Raw genomic sequence first — 26644 nt, 5'->3', positions numbered from 1 at the left:
CGCTGCTGCTTCGCGTTGCTCTGTGACGCCTAAATCTACCCGGTTACTGCCATAAGTGCCCGAATCAGGACGAATTCCACGAGATTCACCAGCGGTTTTGTTCCTGTCCAAGGTAAGTCCAGTATGCAAAACGAGGAACCACCATGGAATGTCGGGGAAGGGGGAGAAGAAGGGATTCCCTCACCTTTTCTGGCGCATTCCTCGTCAGTTTCCACCAGGGGGAGGTGCGCGGCGCAGACTCCCCCCTCGCCTCCTTTATTCAATCCCCCCACCGAGGTCCGCCGAGGCTGGCCGCGCGGCCGGAGCAGCCACTCCGGCAGGCCTGCCCTCCCCCGCCCCCCGGATTGGTTTTTCCCAGCTGCGGAGGTTGGGCCTGGGGCTGGGGTGCGAGGAGAGTCGGCGCGCAGCTCGGACCCGAGAAGTCCCCGCGACTCCGGTGGGACTGGGAGTTGTCTCGGGAGGTGGCGGGCGGGCGGGCGCGCGGAGGTGAGCGGTGGGGAGGTGGCGGAGAAGGCAGCTCCGGGGCCCCTCCCCACCCTCTGGCAGGAGAGGAGCGCAGGTCCGGGTTCCGCCGTCGCTTTGTTCGAGGCCTCTCCCCTCCCTTTCGGAGATGACTGTAATGCCCTCGGATCCGAGGGGCTGGAGGGGGCGCGGGCTTGGGGGCGCCAGCTATACGCTCCTCCACTTAATCCGAGAGGGTTCTGAGAGATGAAAATACTCCTGTAGCATGAAACTTCCCTCTCATCCTCACCTGGGCCGGGAGGAGAAGTCCGGGCGGGGGGCGGAGACCCCGGAAGGCAGGTAGTCTGCGGAGACGGTGGGGGGAAGGACCTGGGAGAGTGAGAAGTTTGGCCGGGAGGCGCTGGGGATTAAGCGAGAAGTTCGATGCGGGGGAGCGGGGGAGCGGGGGTGGGGGGTGGGGGACAGGACGAGTGGGATCGGGAAAGGAGGAGGGCGGGAGCTGCAAGGGTATATATAGTAGGGGCCGCAGCAGACGACAGACTTTGCGCTCCGGCATCTCGGGTCGCGCGCCCCTCTCCCGGGGTACGGATCTGCGTGGCGCGCTGGGGGAGGCGAGGCTCGGACGGGCTTAAAGGAGGGAGGTCTCGGGTACCGAGTGGGGACGACTTGGCTGGCAGAGGCCGGTTCCTGCACTCGGGGAGCTGCGGGCGCCGCTGCCCCTCACGCTTCTCTCCCGCTTGTCCCAGGTCGCGCCGCGGATCCTGCGCGAGGCGCCAACAAAAGAGGCGAGGAGGTGCCACCCGGGGGCGGCTGCTGGAAGAGGCGCGGAGGAAGAGCGCGGCGCTGAGCGTCCCGACCCGCCGTGCGTACTTTCTGGAGGGAAGGGGCGGGGGACTCGGCCCCGGGAGGGGGACGCCCGGCGGCGAGGGGGTTAGCCAAGCTCCTGCGGCAGCGGCTGCGGCAGCGGCCCTCCTCAGCTTCCACAAGACGAAAGTTTTCTCCAGACGCTTTCGTCCGGCCCGCGCCCTCCGGGCCCAACCTCCCGAACCTTCGGAGCGGGCAGCGTCCCAGCTCAGCTCCGGGGAGACCCGAGCCGCGATGCCTGGGGGGTGCTCCCGGGGCCCCGCCGCCGGGGACTGGAGGCTGCGGCTGGCACGGCTGGCGCTGGTCCTCCTGGGCTGGGTCTCGTCGTCCTCCCTCCCCTCCTCTGCGTCCTCGTCCACCTCCTCGGCGTTCCCGGTCTCCGCGGCGTCCGCCCAGCCCCAGCTGTCGGGCCGATGCCCGCCGGCGTGCGAGTGCTCCGAGGCGGCGCGCACCGTCAAGTGCGTTAACCGCAACCTGACCGAGGTGCCCGCGGACCTGCCCCCCTACGTGCGCAACCTCTTCCTCACCGGCAATCAGCTGGCAGTGCTCCCCGCCGGGGCCTTCGCCCGCCGGCCGCCGCTGGCCGAGCTGGCCGCGCTCAACCTCAGCGGCAGCCACCTGGAGGAGGTGCGCGCCGGCGCCTTCGCGCATCTGCCCAGCCTGCGCCAGCTCGACCTCAGCCACAACCCGCTGGCCGACCTCAGCCCCTTCGCCTTCTCGGGCGGCAACGCCAGCGTCGCGGCCCCCAGCCCCCTGGTGGAACTGATCCTGAACCGCATCGTGCCCCCTGCCGCCGAGCGGCAGAACCGGAGCTTTGAGGGTGCGGTGGCAGCGGCCCTGCGAGCAGGCCACGCGCTGCGCGGGCTCCGCCGCCTGGAGCTGGTCAGCAACCGCCTCCTCTACCTGCCCCGCGACGTCCTGGCCCAGCTGCCCGGCCTCAGGCACCTGGACCTGCGCAACAACTCGCTGGTGAGCCTGACCTATGTGTCCTTCCGCAACCTGACACACCTCGAAAGCCTCCACCTGGAGAACAACGCCCTCAAGGTCCTGCACAACGGCACCCTGGCAGAGCTGCAAAGCCTGCCTCACGTCAGGGTCTTCCTGGACGACAATCCCTGGGTCTGTGACTGCCACATGGCGGACATGGTGGCCTGGCTCAAGGAGACAGAGGTAGTGCAGGGCAAAGCCAGGCTCACCTGTGCATTCCCGGAAAAAATGAGGAATCGGGTCCTCTTGGAACTCAACAGCTCCGACCTGGACTGTGACCCTATCCTTCCTCCATCCCTGCAGACGTCTTATGTCTTCCTCGGTATTGTTTTAGCCCTGATAGGCGCCATTTTCCTACTGGTTTTGTATTTGAACCGCAAAGGGATAAAAAAGTGGATGCATAACATCAGAGATGCCTGCAGGGATCACATGGAAGGGTATCATTACAGATATGAAATCAATGCGGACCCCAGGTTAACAAACCTCAGTTCTAATTCGGATGTCTGAGAACCGCGCGGGGACAGAACAAGGACAGCTATGCATGAGATGTAGACTTCAGCTTTTGTCCTGTCCTAGGCTTGCTGCACCACCACCCTCCACTGTAGCTGCCACTGACCTTGACTGAAAGCAGTGAAGGGAGTTTGCTCCCTTATGTAAAGTTTCTTGGTGTGTTCTGCTACTGTAAGACAATGGACAACTGTGCTTAGTGTTTTATCCTCTTCCTTTTCTGGGAAATCAACACGTCTGGAGGGATGTTCTCAAGTTTCAGCATGAACATGGCCTCCTGGCTGGCTGTTTCTCTTAGTACAGCTCAAGGTTATCAAGTGTACTCCCACAGATAGCATTCAACAAAAGCTGCCTCAACTTTTTTGAGAAAAAGACGTATTTCATAAATATCAGTTTTATTCTCATGTACCAAAATTGTGGAGAGAATGATTGCATTCCATAAACTGCCCGCAGACCTTAGCAAGCTCTTCAAAGTAACTCCATAGCACACAGGAGCGCCTGCATCTGAGAGCATGCTTACATTTTCCTGTTCTGCATATTACAAAAAATAACTTGCAACTTCAGATAACTTCTTCGACAAGTTACTTTTCTGATTGCAGTTTATATGAAACTGTGCTGACGTTTTTTTATAAACTGCATCGAGATCCAGCAAACTACATTGTTCCAAAAAAATTAAATAAAGATTCTTAAAAGAATTACAGTTGTGTTCAAGTTTACTATTTGAAAAAAAGATTAGGGGCAGTGATATTAAATGGTCTTGGTTCTGATGATAATTAAGGTATTCGTTATTATAGCTGAGAATGAAACGGGAGCAGTGTCTTATACAGACAGACTTTGGAGATAGTTTTGAGATGGTGGATCCTTTCAGGGTTTACATAGAGAATTTGAATATTCATGTGAAAGTTAATGCTATTCATTAAACTATTTTGTAAAAGCATTATAAAGTTCGTAAGAGGGAAGAGTTCGGTATGATAAGCAGTTCACAGTGTGGGGCTTTTTCTAGACTAAGTTGTTAGGACAGAACAAAATTATTTACATAATAAAACTCTCCATGTGAAATTGTTCTGTGGATTTTTAGAGCAGAGTATGAAACAAATATAATGCAAATAAATATGAAAATGAAGTGTCTTAAGACATAGAATATTCTAAAATAAAAGATTTAAAAGAGTAACTTTAAAAAGTTATAAGGTCATAATGTAAATTGGAACTTAGATTTTCCTGAGAATATATTTTTTTAAATGCTTAAAATGGTACCTATAGGGTTGACAGTTTGATTATCAGAGACTGCTAATGTGTTTAAAAAATAATTGTTATGGTAGGATATGAATTTGAGGAAATAACCAGAGATAACTGTCTATGTTTACAAATGAGTGTCTCAACTAATCGTAGGTTCTTATGTTCAGTTCAGCACTTAAGAATTTGGGGACATTTTGACTTTAGCTAAACTCTATGTTAGTATATACACCTTTGTGAAGAATAAATCACACTTAGGTGTAAATAAAAGCAATTGATTAATCAAGTGATATTGTCAATAATAGACAAGATTTTTTTTCAGAGTTTATTATTTGCCAAGTAAGTTTAAAAGTAAATTCCAGTAGTCTCTAAACTCTTATATAAAGTGACTTTTAATTTAGCCATTACTGCTTAATTTAAAGTGTAGGTAAACTTGTGCCAGTAAGTCTTAGGGCCCTTCTTTCCCTTTAAAATGATCATGTTCTGGTGGGCTTCCCTGGTGGCGCAGTGGTTGAGAGTCCGCCTGCCGAGGCAGGCGACACGGGTTCGTGCCCCGGTCTGGGAAAATACCACATGCCGCGAAGCGGCTGGGCCCGTGAGCCATGGCCACTGAGCCTGCGCGTCCGGAGCCTGTGCTCCACAACGGGAGAGGCCACAACAGTGAGAGGCCCACGTCCAGGAAAAAAAAAAAAAAAGATCATGTTCGGGGGTGTTTTATATTTGAAATAAAATTTAGTTTTCCATACTTTTATAAATGAAATAGGATTAGACAGTACTTTAGTTCTAGAAATCTTTTTTACAATAGAAGCATAGAAAGCTTTTTCCTCTTTGAGTTAAATTCAGAAGTTTTCAAAACAGAGCTAAAAATATCTGAATCTGTTCCTTGTTTAGATTAGATTAGACAGACAGAATATGATGTTTTAATTTTAACTATATTAAGTTCCTTAAGGCTCATTTTATGAAACAGTATGCATTATTTTGGGGTTATACGTCAGATCCTACAATTCCTAAGAAAAGGTTAAATATATGGTACTTAATATTATTCCATTAAACATTTTAAGTGTTCACCAGGAATTCATAAACTGGCTGGCTGCCATTATTTCCTAAGGGTGATGCCAAAACACAGCCAAAAAATAGTGAAAACATCTAATAAATAAAAGCACACCATCTTAGGAATACACTGCCGATGGGCTTTCATTGCTAAGTCTGCTGATATTGTAGGAAACAACAAATTGTAAAATTTATAGAGTCTCCGTTCAGAAGAATGATTTCTCCTTCATCATGTGATAACCTAACAGTTAAAAACTGAGCTCTATCTAACATCCAGGAAAGCGCTCGATTTGTCAGTCTAGCTCTTCTCATCAACTCACTGAAGCAGAATCTGTGATACAGTGAAGCCGAGTTTTTGCCCATTAGGTGATGGCGTTTTTGAAGTTTATGATTTTCTGCTTCTTTTTCACCCCCTTGCTTCTTCCTTTGTATAAACTTCCCAATTTTATATCATATCACTGCTTGCTCTTCCCCAGTACATGGAAATAGACATTCTTAAGGTAAAAAATATTACTGCTTGAAAACATTTGTTATTGTGTAGTCATAATACTCGAAGTCTATAAGCTTATAAGGCAGTCTGAGTTCCTTGGCAGACAGGTGCTATATAAATCCAATAAGGATTATAGGCAAAAAGAAAATGAAAGTACCGCTTTAAGGGTACTTGTTTTGAACACTGTTCTTTAGTACCATTATGCATTATTGATCCTAGAAACCTACAAATAGTCCATTTTTCAAAATTATTTTGGTTGGTGATACTTTTTATTACTCAGCAAATGTTTCAGCAGAAAACACCCTTCATTTTTCCTTTACAAGTTTCATTTGAAGAAAGTCAGAAAAATACTTAAAAATTTAGGTACTTGATAAATCCCTCAATTTAAAAAGCTATTAAAACGTCCAATAAATTTCAATTTAAAGTGGCAAGAATTTAGGCTAATACAGCTATTTGACCCTGAATTGTAACTCGCCCTTTTCAATGTAACAGTTCAGTTTGCAACATTAATATATGTATCATCAATTTTGCTGCCCCATGCGACTCAATGGTGACCCATGAGGCACACTTATACCTTATAACTGATAGATCTTTCTTATAAGCATTCTTTGAAGCACATTTGATAACATTTTTTAAAGAAAAAAGAGCTACTTAAATTGATACTATCGATAATAGACAAGATTTTTCTTTTTTTTTTTTTCAGAGGCGGAGGAAAGATTGGTTGAAATAAAAGGTACATTCCTTTAAAATACCTTGATTGGCAGCAAATGTGGATTATGCTCATCTCAATATTTAATCGGAAATAAGTTACAGCTTTGTTATCTGACTTTTTAATTAAAGTGGGTGGAAAAAAAGAAGGTCCCAAATGAACTATGATTGTTTCCTTAGGGATTTCGTTTGACTCTGTCCCTTTTGGACTAATGTTCCAAATAGGAGGCTTACCTTCTTTAGGACATCAGAGGCTTTGCAGCTCTAGCTTGGGAATCTTTCCTATCATTTCTGCTGGTTTGCAAGTTAAAACCAGTTTGGCCCGTGCTTGCTTTCTGCTCCAAAATCCAGCCTTCAGAGAGCAGCACCCTGCAGTGAAGACAGACATTTTTCAGATGAGATTCAAGTTTCACTTTCACACTTGTGCAAGGATCTTTCGCAGTAAAGGAGAGGGAAGGAGGAAATTATATTTCTAGATCATATATGAAAAATACCTTGATGATGTATTTTTAAAATCTTTCAGTAATACTGCAGCACTGCACTAGAAAATAATTAGTTTAAGAAAATACATTCTGTATTGTCTAGGTGATCCTGTCTTTTAGGAGGAGAAAAACAGCTCCTTGAGGATGTTTTGTACAGGTATTTTTCCATCCCTAGTAATGTTTGATTAAAAATTCAGGCTGGGGCTTCCCTGGTGGCGCGGTGGTTGAGAGTCCACCTGCCGATGCTGGGGACATGGGTTCGTGCCCCGGTCCGGGAAGATCCCACATGCCGTGGAGTGGCTGGGCCCGTGAGCCATGGCCGCTGAGCCTGCGTGTCCGGAGCCTGTGCTCCGCAACGGGAGGCCACAACAGTGAGAGGCCCGCGTACCGCGCAAAAAAAAAATAAAATAAAAATGCAGGCTGGTTTTATGTTTTATCTTAAAACATTTTAGCAGCTCTAATTTTGTCATGGGTTAAAAAAATCTAGATTTAAAAACATTTAATATATGATTTATGTATTTTTGACAAGAAAAAGAATTCTTAGTATTTCAAAATTGGATGGGCTCTTAAATGTGTCAAGCCCAGTTTCCCATTCTACAAATGAAAACCTGATAATTGTGACATGTTAAATAGCAACAACTAGGACTAGATCTCAGGGTTCCAGACTCCCTTTCTAGTTCTTTTTTTGCCACATGGTGGTATTGCTAATTACCTACCTTGAGACCTTTGAAATTCTCTTGTCTAATTTAAAAAAAGGCAATTGACGTGAATTTGTTTTATTGTTTTTGCTTTGTGCTCAAACATTCACTACATTTGTTTAAATTTCACTTTCAGTGCATGCAAAAAATTAGTGTCAGACCCCAGAATATGCTTCCATAAAGTTCCTCTGAGTCCATAGTATGATAGGAAATATTTCGGAAATTTAATGGTGATATTTCTTTGGAAGAGAAAACTCTGGAAAGCTGTGCGAGCCTGTGTAGTTCTATCTTAAAAGATGAGTTAGCTCAGCTGGTGAGAACACCAAACAAATGAGACCAAGTTCACAGGCCGTGAAGTCGGTCAGTCACCAGGTGAGCAGTCAGCTTTGCATGCTCTGCTCGGCTCTCCCGGCTGGAACCCACTCCGGGTGCAGGCTACCACCCATCCTCTGAGGACCGAGACCAAACAGGGAATCCAAATCGACGGAAATCCATCATCACCCCGGAAAACCAGTGGACTGATGGGCCAAACCCCAGCAGCTCTGCTGCTGCTGTGCCAGTTCACTGTCTCTACATATACAGGACCAAACTCAGTCCCAATGTCCTGTAGCATGCATGCCACAGATCGCAAAAGGTTTCTCATCTTACGTGAATTTTGAGAAAAATCTATCATTGGTGCCTTTTAATGTGTCACGTGGGAAATTCATGAGGTTTGCTTGGCTACTGAAAATGAAAATGTGGTATAAGATTCAGGATCATGGTTACCACGTCACAAACCTGTATGTAAGTGTTTATAAAAACAGAAATGCAGTTTAGCTGACATGTTCTGCTAATAGGATTTATTGGTGGTTCCCATTTGGACTTGGTGAATGTAAGGATACATTTGCTTTTAAGGAAGCCAAAGCTTAAAATATTACCAACTATAATATTTTTGTGAAAAGTAAATATTTGGGAATATGTTTTCAAGAACCTGAAGATGTTATCAAGATAGGCTTTTTTAAAGTGGAAGTTTACAGTTCTCCTGACCTCCCTTTCGCCCCCCCACAGTCCTATTTGTACAACTTTGTGTTTTCTTCCCCTAAAGAGAACCATGATACATAACATTTCAAGGTGACGACTTGCACACAGGAGAGCTGGACTGACTGAAACATCAGGTCAGTCAATTTACAAACGTTCCTTTCTATGTGCAATGCAGATTCTCTGAGTTTGACAATACAGCTAGTTAAATGCCTTCAAGGAAGGCTTTAATCTTTCAATTAGACACATTCTGTAGTTATTTTTATAGATCATGGCAAACACATGGCTATCAAACATTTAAAGGACACTTGTTTTTTGTTTTTTTGCGGTACGCGGGCCTCTCACTGTCGTGGCCTCTCCCGTTGCGGAGCGCAGGCTCCGGATGCACAGGCTCAGCGGCCATGGCTCACAGGCCCAGCCGCTCCGCGGCATGTGGGATCTTCCCAGACCGGGGCACGAACCCGTGTCCCCTGCATCGGCAGGCGGACTCTCAACCACTGCGCTACCAGGGAAGCCCTAAAGGACATATTTTTAAATTAACTCATGTTTCTCGTAGATTATTTAAAAATACAGTGGGGACAAACACCATGAATAATCCTATCACTAAGGAAAAGTGCCTTAATGTTGAGATAAACTGCTTCCTGTTGGCATCACGCTGTACCTGCCTTTCCACTCACAATGTTGTGACCATCCCCTACTACCATTAAAAACTATTTCAGGGCTTCCCTGGTGGCGCAGTGGTTGAGAGTCCGCCTGCCGATGCAGGGGACACGGGTTCGTGCCCCAGTCCGGGAAGATCCCACATGCCGCAGAGCGGCTGGGCCCGTGAGCCATGGCCGCTGAGCCTGCGCGTCCAGAGCCTGTGCTCCGCAACGGGAGAGGCCACAACAGTGAGAGGCCCGCATACTGCAAAAAAAAAAAAAAAAAAAGCTATTTTAATAGTTTAAAGTACGGCAGACAATCACATATTTTACACACATAGGATGTTTCTTGCTAATGTTCTCATAAGCATCGTTATACCTACCTGTGTTTCTACGTCTCCCATATTTTTCCCTTAAAGCAGATCCTTGAATGAGAATTACTGCAGCAGAGGGTAATCTTTTTCTTCTAAACTCTAAAAATATTTTTGATGTCTATTTAAGAATATTAAATGTGGAACAACATCGTTCACTATATGATTTTCTTAAACAAAGTACTGAATGCTCTGTGGACAGGATTTTGAACAGAAAGAAACTCTAAGTGGCTAATTAACTTGTCACTGTTTTTGATCCACAAATGTCTACTCTCTGTTAAAATACCAAAATTAGAAGATAGCTAAGTCCATAACCCAGTTATAAGAGTGTGTATGTGTGTGTTGCAGGGTTGGGAGAGGTGATATGGGGTGTGGAGGAACCTCTGGGAAACTAGTTACAAGTTAGCAAGCAGTTTTTAAGACAAACCTATGTTTTCCTGAATTCTACTCTCTTTTTAGATGATTTGTGTGTGTGTGTTCTTAGAATTAATTTACATTCATGCACGTGATTTAACTGTGCTGATCTTACTGTTAATCTGCTTTAAAATTTCAGTGAAGTCCTATGAACCATTTATTCAGTTCATTCAATAGATATCTATTCAATGCTTTCTATATACCAGACACTGTTGTTGCATTGGATTAAAAAATGAGTTTATGACATAAAATTGCTTCTGATCCAGTTGAGAGGATAAACAATGATAATAGCTAACATTTTATTGAGTTCTTAGTATGCATCAGATTCTAGGCAAAACTCTTCATGTGTAAGATCTTATTCTCATTGGAAGAGAAAATTGAGGTTTAGAGATGCTAGGTGACTTGCCCAAGCACAACCAGGTAGCAAGAATCAGATGTGGGATTTTTTTTTTTTTTTTTGGTCTGTTTCCAGGACCTGTGCTGTCAACCCCTGAGCTTCAGGAGCAATAAGATGTGAATGACTTTGTTATAGGGTAGAATGTGATAAAGCACTGCCAGAGATTCAAACTGTGTGATATGGGGTTCAAAGCAGGGAGAGAGCTTGTCTAACTGGAAGATTCAGAAAATCGTTCATGGAGGATTGGCTTTTAAGATGATTTTGAAGAAGGGCCGATAGATACAGTGGGTAGAAGAGAAAACTCAGGACAGAGCATAAGCACAGAGAATGGAGGCAATTAAAGACCAGGTGCGTTCTGGGAACAGCAGCATTTGAAGCATGATGTTTATCAAGGAGAATAGTGGAGAGGGAGACTAGAAAGATAAATCTGTAGTTACGATCAATAGTTTCTATTTAATTCAGTGGACAGTGGGGGAGTTATTGGAGGTCTATGAGCAGGGGAGTGATACGCATAGATGTGGTCATCCCCTCGTGGGTGAGATCCCCATCCCCTCCCCAAATAAGTTTGGATATCAAGCCTGATGACACCACACATGCATAAAGAGGGTAGCAAAAGGTTTATGACTCCCATACGGGATTTTCGGGGAGGGTAGAGCTTGGCTTTGTTTTTCATTGTGATTAAGGGGTGGGACCAGAGTGAGAGTTGGGGTATTTGTGGTTTTAACTACCCAGCAGGGGCCAAGGGATGAAGCTCATGGGCCTTCTTAGGAGCTTGCCCCAGTGTGGGACAGAAAGTGGGCAGGGGGGTTATGGGCTTGAAAGCTGTCAGTACTCAGACATCACAGATGAAATCAGACTCAATTATAATTCACCACTGATGTTTGATTGCTGATGTGCTATGTCTCATTTCATTGATGTTGAACTTATTTAAGTAAGCTATTATGGCTCTCTGAGGCTTACAGCATGTGGCCATTAGTAAGGCGGAAGTTCCATTGAATGTCTCGTTCTAGAGTCTATGGTATTTGTTTTGAGAAGTGAAATGCATGCCTTGGTCACCATCAGTAATGTCTGGAACTCTGAAAGGGATAAGAAATGTCTTGAGGAGGCCTTTTATTTTGGCTGTAGTATGGGCAGACTTTATGTGGACCTTGATTTTTATCTTAGGTATCTAAAGGGCAATCAACTCCTTGGATAAGGAGTTGTTGCCATTGGTGAGACTAATTGGACATTTTTTTTTTTTTTTTTTCAGATTTTTTAAAAACATGCACTTTTGCCCTTTTTTTTTTTTTTTTTTTTTGCCGTCTGCGGGCCTCTCACTGTTGTGGCCTCTCCCATTGCGGAGCACAGGCTCCGGATGCGCAGGCTCAGCAGCCATGGCTTACAGGCCTAGCTGCTCCGCAGCAAAAACATACACTTTGGACCAATTTTTGATCAAGCATTTTCCATCACTAAGATGACTGCATGAAGTTTGGCCAGTTGTGCTGACCCTTGAATCTCGTCCTTGATCTAGGCTGACTTGGTTAGGTGGTGGATAGCAGCAGCTTGCTAGAAGGCTCCATCACGTTATGGTGACCTTATCACAGATAAAAGTTCATCCTGAGTAATCACACACACACGCACACACACACACTCTCCAGGTGGCCAGCAGATCTCCCCCCTCTTTCCCCTTTGGAAACCATAAATTTGTTTTCTATGTCTGTGAGTCTGTTTCTGTTTTGTAAATAAGTTAATTTGCATCATTTTTTTAAGATTCCACATATAAGTGATATCATATGGTGTTTGTCTTTCTCTGACATACTTCACTTAGTATGATAATCTCCAGGTCCATCCATGTTGCTGCAAATAGCATTATTTCATTCTTTTTAATGGCTCAGTGATATTCCATTGTATATATGTACCACATCTTCGTTATCCATTCATCTGTCGATGGACATTTAGGTTGCTTCCATATCTTGGCTATTGTAAATAGAGCTGCTATGAACATTTGGGTGCAGGTATCCTTTCGAATTAAAGTTTTCCCTGGATATATGCCCAGGAGCAGGATTGCAGGATCATATGGTAACTCTATTTTTAGTTTTTTAAGGAACCTCCATACTGTTCTCCATAGTGGCTGCACCAATTTACATTCCCACCAACAGTGTAGCAGGGTTCCCTGTTCTCCACACCCTCTCCAGCATTTATTATTTGTAGACTTTTTTTTTTTTTTCTGCGGTACGCGGGCCTCTCACTGTTGTGGCCTCTCCCGTCGCGGAGCACAGGCTCTGGACATGCAGGCTCAGCGGCCATGGCTCACGGGCCCAGCCGCTCCGCGGCATGTGGGATCTTCCCAGACCGGGGCACTAACCCGTGTCCCCTGCATCGGCAGGCGGACTCTCAACCACTGCGCCACCAGAGAAGCCCTATTCGTAGACTTTTTGATGACGGCCATTCTAACCGGTGTGAGGTGATACCTCATTTTGGTTTTGACTTACATTTCCCTAATAATTAGCGATACTGAGCGTCTTTTCATGTGCCTCTTGGCCAACTGTATGTCTTCTTTGGAGAGATATATATTTGGTCTTCTGCCCATTTTTCAGTTGGGTTGTTTGTTGTTTTGATATTGAGCTGTATGAGCTGTTTGCATATTTTGGAAATTAATCCCTTGTTGGTCGCATTGTTTGCAAATATTTTCTCCCATTCTGTGGGTTGTTTTGTTTATGGTTTCCTTTGCTGTGCAAAAACTTTTAAGCTTAATAAGGTCCCATTTGTTTTTGTTTTTGTTTCCATTACTTTATGAGATAGATCCAAAAATATGTTGCTGCAATTTATGTCTAAGAATGTCCTGCCTATTTTTTCCTCTAGAAGTTTTATAGAATCCGGTCTTACATTTAGGTCTATAATCCATTTTGGGTTTATTCTGAATATGCTGTTAGAGAATGTTCTAATTTCATTCTGTTACATGTAGCTGTCCAGTTTTCCCAGCACCACTTATTGAAGAGACTATCTTTTATCCGTTGTATATTTTTGCTTCCTTTGTCATAGATTGACCATAAGTGCATGGGTTTATTTCTGGGATTTCTATCCTGTTCCATTGATCTAGGTGTTTATTTTTGTACCAGTACCATACTGTTTTGATGACTGTAGTTCTGTAGTATTGTCTGCAGTCAGGGAGCATGATTCCTCCATCTCCGTTCTTCTTTCTCAAGATGGTTTGGCTACTCAGGGTCTTTTGTGTTTCCATACAAACTAAAAATTTTTTGTTCCAGTTCTGTGAAAAATACCACTGATAATTTGATAGGGATTGCATTGAATCTGTAGATTGCCTTAGGTAGTATGGTCATTTTAACAATATTGATTCTTCCAATCCAAGATCACAGTACATCTTTCCATCTGCTTATGTCATTATCAGTGTCTTTCGCCAGTGTCTTATAATTTTCATAGTACAGGTTTTCTGCCTCCTTAGGTAGGTTTATTCCTACCTAAGGAGGCAAATGTATTGGGATCCCCAGCTATAACTGTTTAAATGTACTGGGATACCCAGCTGTAATTGTAACTTGGGCACCAGTATTGATTAAGGCCAATGGGTGCATCTTAGTTGATGTTAAAATTTAGAACCAGTGTTGTAGAGGCACAAAAGCCAATCAGTGCTCTGTTGGATAAATTATTTTAGTATATTCTGGATTCACAATTGGGTCAAATTGCTGAACTCTGTTTCATTTCTGATTCCTTGCCCTATAGCAAAGTCCCCCATACCTCTACTTGGTGGTTACTGGATATACTTTGGAGGGTTCTACTTCACTCTGCTCATATTTATAAGTTTCTTCCTACAGAGAGTCCCAACTCAGTACTGTCAGGGTTAGAGGCCCCTCCCTGGTGATTACTGCTTTAATGGGTTGAGAGACACTGGTCTTAAGTCAGTTTTGAAATAACTCTTTGGCATGTTGATAAATCTCTGCATGCAATAGAACCCATAGTCTTTGTTGGTCCATTTTGCAGTTATCCAACAGAGTAATGGCATCCTTGGCCCTTAAAAATTTTTTTTTAAGTATAGTTGACATGCAATATTGTATTAGTTTCAGGTATACAACATAGTGGTTTGACATTTATATACATGACACACTTCTTATTGGTTTGCCCAGATGTGAGGCAACAAATGAATAGGGAGGAGTGGGGCTTGAGAGTATCAGAGAACAAACATCAAAAATGGAGTCAGACTCTTATTGTTTTGCTCCAGGAAGACCTGTCTGGCAGTGATGTAGTGAGAGACAGGAGATACATGGCTGTTTCAATAGTTAAGGTAAGATGGTACTTTATATTGGTTTTTATCTCACAAATCAAAAAGAAAAAGTTTCCCTGATCAAGTCGAAAGACGGTGCCACTATTTAGTGTGTCAGTTCTTAGGGCCAGCTGGTTTTGACCTTTGAATGAATGAATGAATGGAGGAGACTGGCTCTAACAGCCAGGGTACTTCATACTCTGTCCTTTCTTCATCTTTTCTATCCTTCGATTTGTGTTCTCATGAGAAATGAATTCACCAGAGAGACTGCTTGAGCAAATCTGCAATCTTAATAATTTAATACTGGCTAATCAAGTTAAGTGCTGGGTGGTATTATGTTCTAATAGTCCTGAGAGTAAGTTGGTCACATATAGGTAGGGAGTTTTAAATTAGCTTTTTACTGTTAACTGCAGAGACATTTTGTGTTACTTAAGAAAGTGCTTTGGCACCAAGTGCTACATTAACATTAAATTATTTTGTCCTCTTAATGGGAGGGTGTAGTAGGGATTATTTCATAGATGAGGAAACCGAGGCACTTTGGAAGTTAAATAACCTGCCCATTGTTCACATAGCTGGTAAGTGGTAGAGCTAAGATTTGGAAGCCAGGATCCTAGAATTTGAATCTGGCTCTAAAGTCCACTTCTTAACCACTGTGCTATATTGCTTCTCTTCTCACACATACCACGATAACCACAATGCTATATTCTTAGGGAAGTTAAGACTATATATAACAGGTTTCTCCTTAACAAGTATGGTATTTGGGGTTATGGATAAGTCACCAAATAATTTAATTTCAGTTTCAAAGTCCTTAGGTTTTCATTTTTTGATGTTAAAGTATAAACACAAAATCACTACATTTCAGTGGTATTTAATATATGTGAAGAAATGGTAAATATAAGGCCCCGAATAAGATATTGTATATGGAAGAGAGCAATGTGAGAATTCCATCTGCAAATCTGAAATGGAAAAAAAAAATCACAATAGCTTAAAAAACCAGCACTTTCTTTAAGACAAATAGTATCACTATTTTACTTTCAATATCTAGATGGGTTCATAGAATTCCTTTGTGGCTTTAAATCAGTTTTATGCGATTGGCTGCATCCATTCTGGGGAAATGTTTTCCACAAAGTGAAACTTAGTTTTGAAAATCAGTATAATAAGACCAATGTAGAGAAATCAGACAGTTCAAGCCTTCTCTTCAATGTTTGGACCTTAATTATCTGATGTGAGGTCTGTGTTTATCACTTGAATCAGAGTGGTTGTAAAATTCTCCCTGTTAGAGCTAAGAATAATTTATCCTGTCTTTTCAGCTTAATCTTGGCTGGACAGTTGCCCTCTGGGTGGAGAAACTGAGAACAAGTGCTCCTGGCCTTCTTGTGTATCTTCCAGGGTGTTAATCCCACTGTTCTCAGCAAGGCCCAGCTTCACGGATTCCTCTGCTGTCTATGTAAACCCTCCCTGACGTGCGCTGTGATAAGGATATTTTTCAAGCCATCTGCATCTTCGTGTACAAACCAGCTTACTTTAACTGACTCTGTTGGTCGCATCAGCAAAATAACCTCTCCGTGCAAAGAAACAACTTTTTCAATTAAATTGACATTTAGAATAAATACAAAATGCATTTTTACGTTGCCTCTTCTTCCCCTACACTTGACTGTTCTGCTTGCGCAGGTTGCCACAGTGTTAGCCAGATGATCTTTAATAAAAGATATAGCAACATAAATAAAAAGCAAAGAACCATTAAATCAGATTTTTCCGTATGTCTCACCTACCCCCTGGAGGGAGGTAAGTTGCTTTTTCCTTGGGAAGGCCTCACTCAATCCTATGACTTTGTGTTAGGAAAAAAATGGCATTTAACTAAACACAGTCAGCAATGTTGACGCTTAGGATGTTTGAGGATTTGTTACTATCCTTTGTTTTGCTTGAGAAACTCAATATGCAGCCAACATTTTGCCAAGAGCAATGAGTGCAGAGAGTTGATGGTACATGACTGGATGGAATTAGTTTGGGCCCATCTTCAAACTGAATCGAGTTCCAAGCTGGGTTGAGGCTTAACTCAAGAGGACTTGCCTAATGGCAATGGCTTCTTGGAGGCCCTGACCGGCTCCAAAGGTTCTGGCAGTACCATAGTCCGCAGGGTAGATCGAGTGCGTTAATTTGGATTAGGCTTAGTTGTGAATGGCGGAAAACTCAGTAGAAGTGAATTTACTTCTTTCTCTTACAAGTTCGTAGATTTGAAGTCCAGAGGTGATACGGCAGCCCTGCTCCATGAAATCCTCAGGAACTCAGGATGCTCCTAGCTCATTGCTCTGTCCCTGGTAGGCAGCCCTGATCCTTTTGGTCTAAGTTGGCTTGAGTCTGGGATCCTTTAGGATGAGCCCTTGGGAGTCTTCCTTCATCCAGTAGCTAGTGGACCAGTCTTGAGAAAACAGCACATTTGCCAGGAAGATTTTGTGCTTGTTTTTGTTTTGTCAGCAGAGAGGATAAGGTCAGCCTCTCTCTATTTTTAATTTTGTTTCTGACTGTTACCTCTGTACTTTGTTTATTGAAAAGCAGCATTTGTATTAATTGCAAATGTGGTGAAAGTTCTAAGGTTTTTTTTTGGGAGGCGGATATGATGTTTCTTTTTCCCCCTGTAGCTAAAGTGAATCATCTAACTGTCGTTCAAATTAGTGAGGTTTTCAGTTCAGGAAATATTTATTCAACACTTTCTAAGGGTCAAGGACTATGCTAGAGGATATGGGAATAAAACATGAACAAGACAGGATTGATGCATTCTCATAGTGGAAATGAGGCAAGCATACAGATAACTCGAATACAAAGCAAAATGTAAATATAAAAGCTACACAGTGTTGTGCAAAACCAAAGGAGAGGTAACTTTTACTGGATGACTCAGAGAGGGCTTCATGGAGTCAACGTCATTAGATCAGGGCTTTGGAGGACTAGAGGCAACAGTTGGTCACCATTCCTATCCTCCTCCTGGATAGTACAGCCCATCTCCCGTTTTAGAGGCTGAAAGTACTAGATGCTTGTATTTCTTGCCTTCGTTGAAGCTAGAGAATGAGCATGGATGATTCCTTTTAATTAGCACCTTAGCAGAGGTTTGCTAAGTGCATGCTGGAAAAGCTTTTCCTTCCCTTAAAAAACTCCTTTAAGGAACTCCTTTCTTCCTCTCTGTTGACATAGGAAGGAATGCCTGGAGCAGTGGCAACTATCTTGTGACTATAAGGAAACAAGCCTCAAGACAATGGCCAACATGCTAAAGACAGCAAAGTAGAATGAAAGAAAGCACATGGCTCTTTCTCAGAACTTCTTGCTATGTAAGATAATAAATGTCTGTATTGTTTAAAGCAGTTAGTTGAGTATTCTGCTACCGGAAGCCATAAGCATCTTAACTGAGAGAGTGGGATTTTTCCCAGTCAGTTTGGGGTTATGGTAGGTGGTGGGGTAGGGTGAAGTGGTGCTGGAGAGAGAATATTCCAGTCAACAGAAACAGTGTGAACAAAAGTGTGGAAAGGAAAAACCCAGGTTATATTAGGGAAATAGCAAGTGGTTTGTTTGGAGCCAAGAGAAGAGAGGGTGGCGAGTAATGGGAGGTAACTGGTAAGATAGTTTAGGACAAAAGCATGGAAGGCTTTGTAGGCATATTTAAGAGTTTAGAACTTATTCAAAAGAAACAGTGAGCAGTTGAAGGTTTTTGCGTAGGGAGAACTGTAATCAAAACTATGCTTTTTTTGAAGAATATCACACAACACACACGCACACACATACTTTCTCATGGTTACACTTTTTTCCTTTTGAATTTTCTCCATCCTGTCATCAAGAACATGTCGCTTACAAAGACAAAAAGAGGGACAGATTTTTATGCCTTTTATACCACTGCTGGTTAACTTTGCATAACTCCTTAACAATTATAATTGCATAAGGTAGTTTCCCTTTAATTAACTGACTCTCATTTAGGCATCTTTAAAATGAAAAGATGTGATTTTTATGGACATTTGCAGATGAGAAGAACTCTTATCAGAGATGCTCATTCTATTTTAATGTGCAATTATTTTGTAGTTTTACCAGGAGTTGAAGCAATTTAATCAACATCAGTTCCTTTACCCTCATACCACTACTTACCCTTTAGTTTTTTTCCTGAAATGAATTTTTTTTAAAGGACTGAAGATGATGCATTATAATATTTAAACAAGTACAAAATATGTAATTGGCTTATGTAAGTGAACCAAATAAATCTGACTTCATGATTTGGCAGTAGAATCTTATATCATAGCTCTAAATTATTATTTAGATAATATGTTCTTCAGGAAACAAGCATATTATTCATTAGGAGTTTCAGTTTATTTCAGAAAGTGAAGGCAGATTATGTCAGAGTAAACAGAGCAATTACTCTTCCTTAGTAAAAACTGAGCAAACCTCAACTTGGCTTTGGACTTCTAGAAAGACAATAGCAATCCCGTAGACGTTACTCTTGTTCTGAACAAAACTTTTTAGAATTTTGCCAGACGATTTAAAGCATAATTCTGTTTTCATACATTCTGAAAATACCGCATGTAAGGCACAAAGTATTTGATAAATGAGGGCAAAATAATAAACTTGGCCCACTAAAAAATATTATATCAGACAAAACTAGCTGTTGCTGTTTGGTTTGTCATCAAGAATTATTCTCTTATTTTGTAACATAATTTGTTTGTTACACATTGTTTGGGACCATTGTAACGAACCTCCAACTGTATGGGAGAATTTCTAGAAAAAAAATTAAAGTCATGCTAGAAGTCTGTTACACTAGCGTGAGTTGATTTAAAAATATTTTAAATGTTTAAAATTTAGAATTAAAAAAAACATTTTTGACTGAACTTTAATAATTAGTTCTGAAAATTAAAAAACCCATCTCTTTATAAGAAAGATGCGTAGCTGTGTTTCAGATCAATGCTTCTCAAACTGTAGTGTGCACGTGAATCATCTAGAGGGCAGCTGTCTGGGGTGGAGCCTGAGATTCTGTATCACTAACAACCTCAATGCTGATGCTTCTGGTTCACTGACTACATTTTTAATAACTTGGTTTTAGAGGAACAGAAAAAAGAATTGCTCCTGTTACCCAACCAGAAAAATGTATTCTGCAAACTATCTGATAGATCAATTTAATCACATGTAAACTGGTCATGAAATGCTATGATCAGGAAAGGCCATCATTCAATACTCAGCGATTTGCAACTGCAAAAATGCATGAAATTTTAACTTAGTTACATTTTCTAAAACGTTTTTCTTTTGTGCCCTTCATCACTCTATAGCCCTGATGTTCTTCCCCAATGGGTTTAAACTAGTCTAGGCTGCAGACTCCAAACATCAAATACAAGCTCGTATTTTGGATCTGTGTGTGGAAGGAAACATGGAATCTGTCTTTTCCAAGTCTATGAACATATTTAAGTGCAGTCATTTTCATTAAATACTCTTAGCAAGTAATTAATGCTCTGTTTGGAGCTACACGTGAGCTCCTGTCTTGCAAATGCTGGATTTGTGTTCGATATCATTTTGCAGACATTCAGGCTAGTTACTGGTCTTTCATAAACACTCATGAAGTGGGGAAGGAAGGAATTTAGGCAGAACTAATTCCGTAGCTAATAACAGATGAGATATAATTATATAGAGGTTGTGTTTTTTTTTAAAAAAATACTGAACTCTGGGCATTTAGCAGAAAGCTATTTCTGCAAAGCTGATTTCCACCCCCCCCCCACCCTTGACTAAAATCATCTTGCACAAGTAAAGGTGAAGGGAAGTAAATATTTACCTCACTGGTTAGGCGCAGCCAGGCATGGGTGCAGGGCACGCTGTGTAGGACTCCTTCCCCTGCACAGAACTAACCCCTCCAGGCAGCTCCTGAGGAAAGATGCAAATTAGTTTTTTTTTTTTTTTGAAAACTGGCAGTTTTCTCTGCCTTACCTGTGGATGTCAGCAAACCAGTCATTAAATATATTTCTGTCAAAGTTCATTTGTCATGTTTCGTCTTTTTTAAAGATCAAGTCTGAGGTCAGCCATGAGCACCACAAATCTTAACTGGAAGTGATACCTAAATTATAAGCTACAAGAATGCCAGACTCTGGTAAGTCAGTTACTGGCCTAAAGATATTTTCATTTCACTTGAAATTCTCAAATTGTTATTGTTTCCTCACTAGCATGTAGATCTCAGTTTCTATAGTAGGAAAAATTCCCTCATTACAAATGAGAAGTAATAAGAAATAAATATCCAAGAAAGAAAGAACGGAAATGCCATTATACAATAAGCCAAGAGATGTTATGATGGAAGACGTATGGTATCTGATACACAATTGCCTGCTCGTTAAATGCCAGACATTTAGTCATACTTTAGTGTACAGCATTTAAAAACAAATTTTACATTAATCTAAAGTGGGGTAACAGGATACAGAACCGTAAAAATTTTGTGTAATTGATATGATCACTATAAACAAAAGTGCCTAGAAAAATATCTAAAATGCTGTCACTGATGATCTTTGATTGATGGGCTCATGGGTATCATTTGCTTTTCTTTTTTTTATTGAAATATGGTAAGTCCCCTAATACAAACCTTCAAGTTTCAGGCTTTCAAAGATGCAAATGTGCATTTGCATGTCCAATCACGTAAGTTCGCTCCCGTGTCTGGCGTGCATTGTCACGTGCGTGCATCCTCTACAAGTGGCTGTGCTTTTGCGTACTTTACTGTACAGTACTGTATAGGGTACGGCAGTACAGTATCTGTATTTCAAGCCCAGGATGTCCAAAAGCAAGCGTCAAAGCAGCGGTGACGTAGCTGGTACTGCAAAGTTAGTACCAGCTTACAAACAAATCGGACTTACGAACATACTCTTGGAACGGAACTTGTTCCTGTTATAGTTGATTTACAATGTTGTGTTAGTTTCTGGAATACAGCAAAGTGATTCAGTCATCTATTTGTCTATCTATTCTTTTTCAGATCCTTCTCCATTATAGGTTATTACAAGGTACTGAGTATAGTTCCCTGTGCTCTGCAGTAGGACCTTATTGTTTATTTTGTTTATAGTAGTGTCCTTTGGTAAGCATAAGTTTGTTTTCTAGTGCACAGCATTTTTAACCCCAGCTACCACCCTTCTTCCTCCCCACATCAAAGCGATTTAACCTAAGCTGAGCATTCAATGAGTATCTACTCTGTAGCAGGCATTATCCAAAACAGCATCTCACCCACGCTAACCCTCCATTGTGGCATCTGCTCTGGAACAGAGCCCTGCACCTCCCCGTCCCCTTCCTAGTCTATGGCTTTGTATCATGCGAAGTCCCAAGCAAGCTTTTGGTAACCAGTGCTATACAGACATGAACAGATGGTGCCAGCCAGAGAACCTCATCACCGACATCCATTAAGATGCTCTCTTGGTCCCGACTAGGCTTCATAACAAGTATTCTCAGACCGCCAGAGGGGGAATGGAACCTAGCCAGGCGCTCCATTACACCTGTGCAGCCGGCTAAGATGAAGAACTGGGGGGTAACATTTTGATTTGTTAAAAATACTTCCCTTTATAAAATTGCCTCAGGATAAAAGTACAAAACTTAAACCATTAATTATTAGGCATAAAACAACAGTGATAATTAAGATAGCATCAAAACCTCCTAGAGGAAGCCAGAGTAAACAAAAGGCAATTAGAGACGGTATTGAAATTGTGAGTATGTTTCGTCACAAGTTTTCACTTCTTTTATTAAGAAGATATGGGGGTTTGCCCTAGATTTAATTTTACATCAATTTAATCAGTGTTTACCGTGTTGGCCAAAAGATCAAGATTGTATTGAGGATGATACCGACCTATTCTCTGTCCACTGGGTTTCTGAGCTTTTAATACCACCAATAACAGCCCATATTATGGTTCCTACCTGGGCAACCCTAAAGCATTTAGAGGTGCAATCCAAGAGATGCTGTGTAAAACCAAAGTGACGGCTTGGGACTATTATTAGCCTTATTTTGAGAAGGAGTAACTGACTCCAAAGGTTTAAGAATCATGCTCTCGGGCTTCCCTGGTGGCGCAGTGGTTGAGAATCTGCCTGCCAATGCAGGGGACACAGGTTCGAGCCCTGGTCTGGGAAGATCCCACATGCCGCGAAGCAACTAGGCCCGTGAGCCACAACTACTGAGCCTGCGCGTCTGGAGCCTGTGCCCCGCAACAAGAGACGCCGCGATAGTGAGAGGCCCGCGCACCGTGATGAAGAGTGGTCCCCGCTTGCCGCCAACTAGAGAAAGCCCTCGTACAGAAACGAAGACCCAACACAGCCAAAAATAAATAAATAAATTAAAAAAAAAAAAAAAGAATCATGCTCTCTTGGCAGCAGTGGGCAGGAGAACCTTCACTGATCTGATACCAGAACTGCAACAGGCTTCAGACACTGGAGCTCCTCCAGGAAAGACGTTTCTTTCTGCTTTTCTGAGCAGGTCTGATTTAGCCACATTTTGGTGTAGAATGCTATCTGTTAAAGAAGTTCCAAATAACACTAGGAGAATCTGCTTGACGGTGTATTCTGTGTACGTGTGTGCAAGGACATCTGTGCACGTGAGTGTGTTTCCACCCGTAACTCTCCTGCTCTGAACCACCAGGCAGCGCTGGTGCAGTGACATTTCCTGCCTGTATAGTTCCCTCTTGTGCTTCCAGACTTTATCAACACTTTTCTTTATCTTGGATTACTTCTCCGGAGTCACTTAAAAAGAACTGGAAAATTATAGGATTATTTTAACATTAACAAAGTGGCATTTTCTCATGAAAGCAAACAAGAGCAAATCTTTTCATTTTCTTTGGCTGTCAGTTACAAGATGAGGTGGAATGGAGTAATAGAAATTAGCTTAATGGAAAAACAATGTATCTGTTAGAGCAGCTTTGCAGTTAGAAGATATCAAGTACAAATTTTAGTGTGTTTATAGATATACACATACATTTATTTATTGCAAATAAATAAGATGCCAACACATGAGGAACAGGAGACTTAATACAGTTGCAAACTCCTCTATATCACTACTGTTAATTTATAATAAAGGAGGAAAACACCTGGGAGGAAAACATCTGGCAGGCTGGATAATATTTCTGAAGACTAGTTTTACGTAGAGTGAAATCTTATATGGTGTATTCTTCTTTATGTTCCAGTGTTTTTGCAAAATAGTAAAATAATACAAATTGAATGCAGTTTTTTTTTTTCTAGGAAGAATAATTGTGCATTTTTCTGTTACTGCTTAGCATTGGGAAAATTGTACCTCCTGGGGATAAAGTGTTAATAACAATGGTAAATGTCTACATTTAGTAAAAGGGGTTCATTTACATTGCACAAAACTCCTTATTTGGATGAAGCTTTTACATAGGGTAGTTGTTTCTGAATAATTGGTTTCTTCCCTGGTGTTTAAGTAGCTCTTCATTGGATCCTCCTAACACTTCCAAAAGTGAGCTGAACTCACTGTGACACTTACTGTTTAAAATACACATATTTCAAAGAAGTGAAAACTGAGCTAGCCTGTTCTAGGAGGCTCAAACATTTAATAATATATTTTTGGAAAAAATTGTTGTTTCCTAGTTGAAAGCCATAGCAATTTATACTACATACACGTTTTAAAATTATTTTCTAATTATGTTCAATAAACAAATGTACATCTTCAAGAAATCAGTATTAAAAAATAACCATTGTATATCATTTCCCCCAATATTTAGAGTATATTTGTTTCTCTTTTCTAAAAGTTAATCTAATTTATATTTTCTTTTAAAATAATTGTTTTGGAAAAATGCCAAAATTGAAATATTTGTTTAAAGTGTGTACTAGGTGAGTACATGAAGTCAGTGGGTAGCTTATTTATATTACTTAATTCCACACTGATTATTCATAATACTTATGCATCTAACGTCATTTTCCTGGACCATCATAACATTTCCCTGTGTGGAAGAGGTGAAAAAATATTTATTACTACTCCAAAGATGAAAGAAACTTCCGAGTAATGCATGGTTACATTTTTTTCCTGGCAGTGGCAAATGAATATTGGTTTAACTGTTTTATTTGAAGCTTTCATGAATAGCATGAGAAATATTTGATCGTCTCTAAAGAAAATGCATCTTATCAAACCCACATAATTAAAGCAGGAGACCCAATGTTTCCATATCTCCCACCTACTAGCTCCAGGGACAGATTCTCCTAGGTTTATTTTCATTTAGATGACAAAGGGCGTGCATTTCAAGTGTGAATTTTGGAAAGGGAGATCTCAGAAATTGTGTGCTGACTTCAACTACTGCAGCATTCCATTTGTATTTTGAGTATTGCAGAATCTTGGATCATGTGAACAGGGAACCAAATTTGGATAAGCAGTCACAGTGCGATGAAGAACTTGGACTATGGCATCAAAGAGGACTAGGTTCGGGCTTCCCTGGTGGCGCAGTGGGTGGGAGTCCACCTGCCGATGCAGGGGACACAGGTTCGTGCCCCGGTCCGGGAAGATCCCACATGCCGCAGAGCGGCTGGGCCCGTGAGCCATGGCTGCTGAGCCTGTGCGTCCAGAGCCTGTGCTCTGCAACGGGAGAGGCCACAACAGTGAGAGGCCCGCGTACCGCAAAAAAAAAAAAAAAAAAAAGAGGACTAGGTTCAAATCTTGGTCTCTCTCGCTTCCTATTGAACATAAGCAAGTGGCTTTTGTGAGTCCTGATTTTCTCGTTTATAAAGGAGGTCTTATAGTGGTATTTACCTCAAAGTGTCAACACAGTCATATGAAACAGTTCATGTAAAATGCTTGGCACACAAAAGTAGACAATAAGTGGTATATGTTGTTGTATCAGTTTCCTCCCCCGCCGACCTGACATGCTCAGTGATGACTTAGATCATACACTTACATTTCATCTAATTAGAAAATTATGCAGTTCTCTTCAGTTGTGATCACTGAAAAATTTAAGAGTACTAATACCTTTATGTAATACATTTATTACATCATACAATAATAGTTTACTTGTGCTCAGTTTAACTGATTCCTGTGTAGTTTGATAAAGAGGGTCGAGCTATCTCATGATCCTCATTTTTCAGTGGGGAAACCGAAGCAAAGAAAAATTAAGTGAATTGACTAGAGTTACACAATCCATAGCAAAATAGGAAGTTGAGTATTTATATTAAAATTCCAGGGGCTTCCCTGGTGGTGCAGTGGTTAAGAGTCCACCTGCCGATGCAGGGGACACGGGTTCATGCCCCGGTCCGGGAGGATCCCACATGCCGCAGAGGGGCTAGGCCCGTGAGCCATGGCCGCTGAGCCTGTGCGTCCGTAGCCTGTGCTCCACAACGGGAGAGGCCACAACAGTGAGAGGCCCGCGTACCGCAAAAAAAAAAAAAAAAAAAAAATTCCAAAGATTTAGAACTTTTATTTGAACAGAGAAAGCAAATTTATATCATAAATTACGTAATTGTACATTATATGTGTAATTGATTCTATAAAGATATTTATTTATTTTTTATAAAGATATTTAACACATCGATTTCGAAAGCACAGAGTTTTCCTTTGCAGTTGAGTTTTCATGCTAATAGTGGAAAAGGTTTTCATACACTTTAACTGTGTTTGAATTTATTTCTAGAATACTGGCAGAAAAAAAAAAAAAACACTTACTTTTGAATGATGGAAAAGTCTTCCAAAATATGGCAAAGGAAAAAAATCTTTTCTCATGGCACTTAATGCCAAGTTAATGCTTAGTTTACCTTCTGATACACGTTTGGTGTTTCTTGAGGGCTTTGACACTGCTGTAGTCATCATGCATATTCTTATACAGACATCACATCTTTCATATTTTGTATAAAATTCTATTCTCTGGCCATATATAGTCATTTTGCTATTCACAATTTTTTTACATACAATTTCTCACTTTTGATTTCACCAAGATGCACATTTATTTGCCATTTTAGTAAAAAATGTCCTGCAAGACAAAGTATTCTTGCTGATAATAAGTACCTGACAGATTAAAACAATAATATGGTGGCCCAATTCCCTAGTCTATTATTCAAAGATCTTTTCACCTAATTAACCAACCACCATCTGCAGACCTGTGAGA

General features: G+C 41.8%; 1 protein-coding gene and 1 long non-coding RNA gene across 10 annotated transcripts in view; one reads left to right on the top strand and one right to left on the bottom strand.

The window, feature by feature from the left end:
• On the top strand, positions 1-21510 carry TPBG (trophoblast glycoprotein). Of its 9 annotated transcripts, XR_003429711.1 has the most exons (6): positions 1-112; positions 1209-1324; positions 6297-6326; positions 8566-8635; positions 14535-14597; positions 15887-16203. XR_003429711.1 is itself a non-coding variant. In XM_027091624.1 (2 exons), the coding sequence occupies exon 2, from the start codon at positions 1561-1563 to the stop codon at positions 2818-2820; it is 1260 nt and encodes a 419-aa protein (XP_026947425.1). In that variant the 5' UTR covers positions 1-112; positions 1209-1560; the 3' UTR covers positions 2821-3515. The 9 variants fall into 9 exon arrangements, 5 of the variants coding, with proteins under 5 accessions (XP_026947425.1, XP_026947433.1, XP_026947417.1 ...); XR_003429712.1 differs by lacking the exon at positions 8566-8635; XR_003429715.1 differs by lacking the exons at positions 8566-8635; positions 14535-14597; positions 15887-16203 and adding an exon at positions 20595-21510.
• The window catches only part of LOC113612090 (uncharacterized), a 31324-nt gene continuing 11014 nt past the window's right edge, over positions 6335-26644 (bottom strand). Inside the window, exons 3-4 of the long non-coding RNA XR_003429718.1 lie at positions 20368-20456; positions 6335-6670 (exon numbers count right to left, since the gene is read on the bottom strand). This is a non-coding gene — a long non-coding RNA (uncharacterized LOC113612090). The remainder of the gene's footprint in view (positions 6671-20367; positions 20457-26644) is intronic.

This window comes from Aethalodelphis obliquidens, unplaced genomic scaffold, assembly GCF_003676395.1.
Source record: "Aethalodelphis obliquidens isolate GAN/ISIS:26980383/991018 unplaced genomic scaffold, ASM367639v1 scaffold3, whole genome shotgun sequence".
Classification (NCBI taxonomy): Eukaryota; Metazoa; Chordata; class Mammalia; order Artiodactyla; family Delphinidae; genus Aethalodelphis; species Aethalodelphis obliquidens.
This window is presented reverse-complemented; position numbering and strand designations above follow the sequence as displayed.

Coding starts and splice junctions, on each gene's coding strand:
- TPBG (XM_027091624.1), top strand. CDS start 1,561: ATGCCTGGGGGGTGCTCCCGGGGCCCCGCCGCCGGGGACTGGAGGCTG.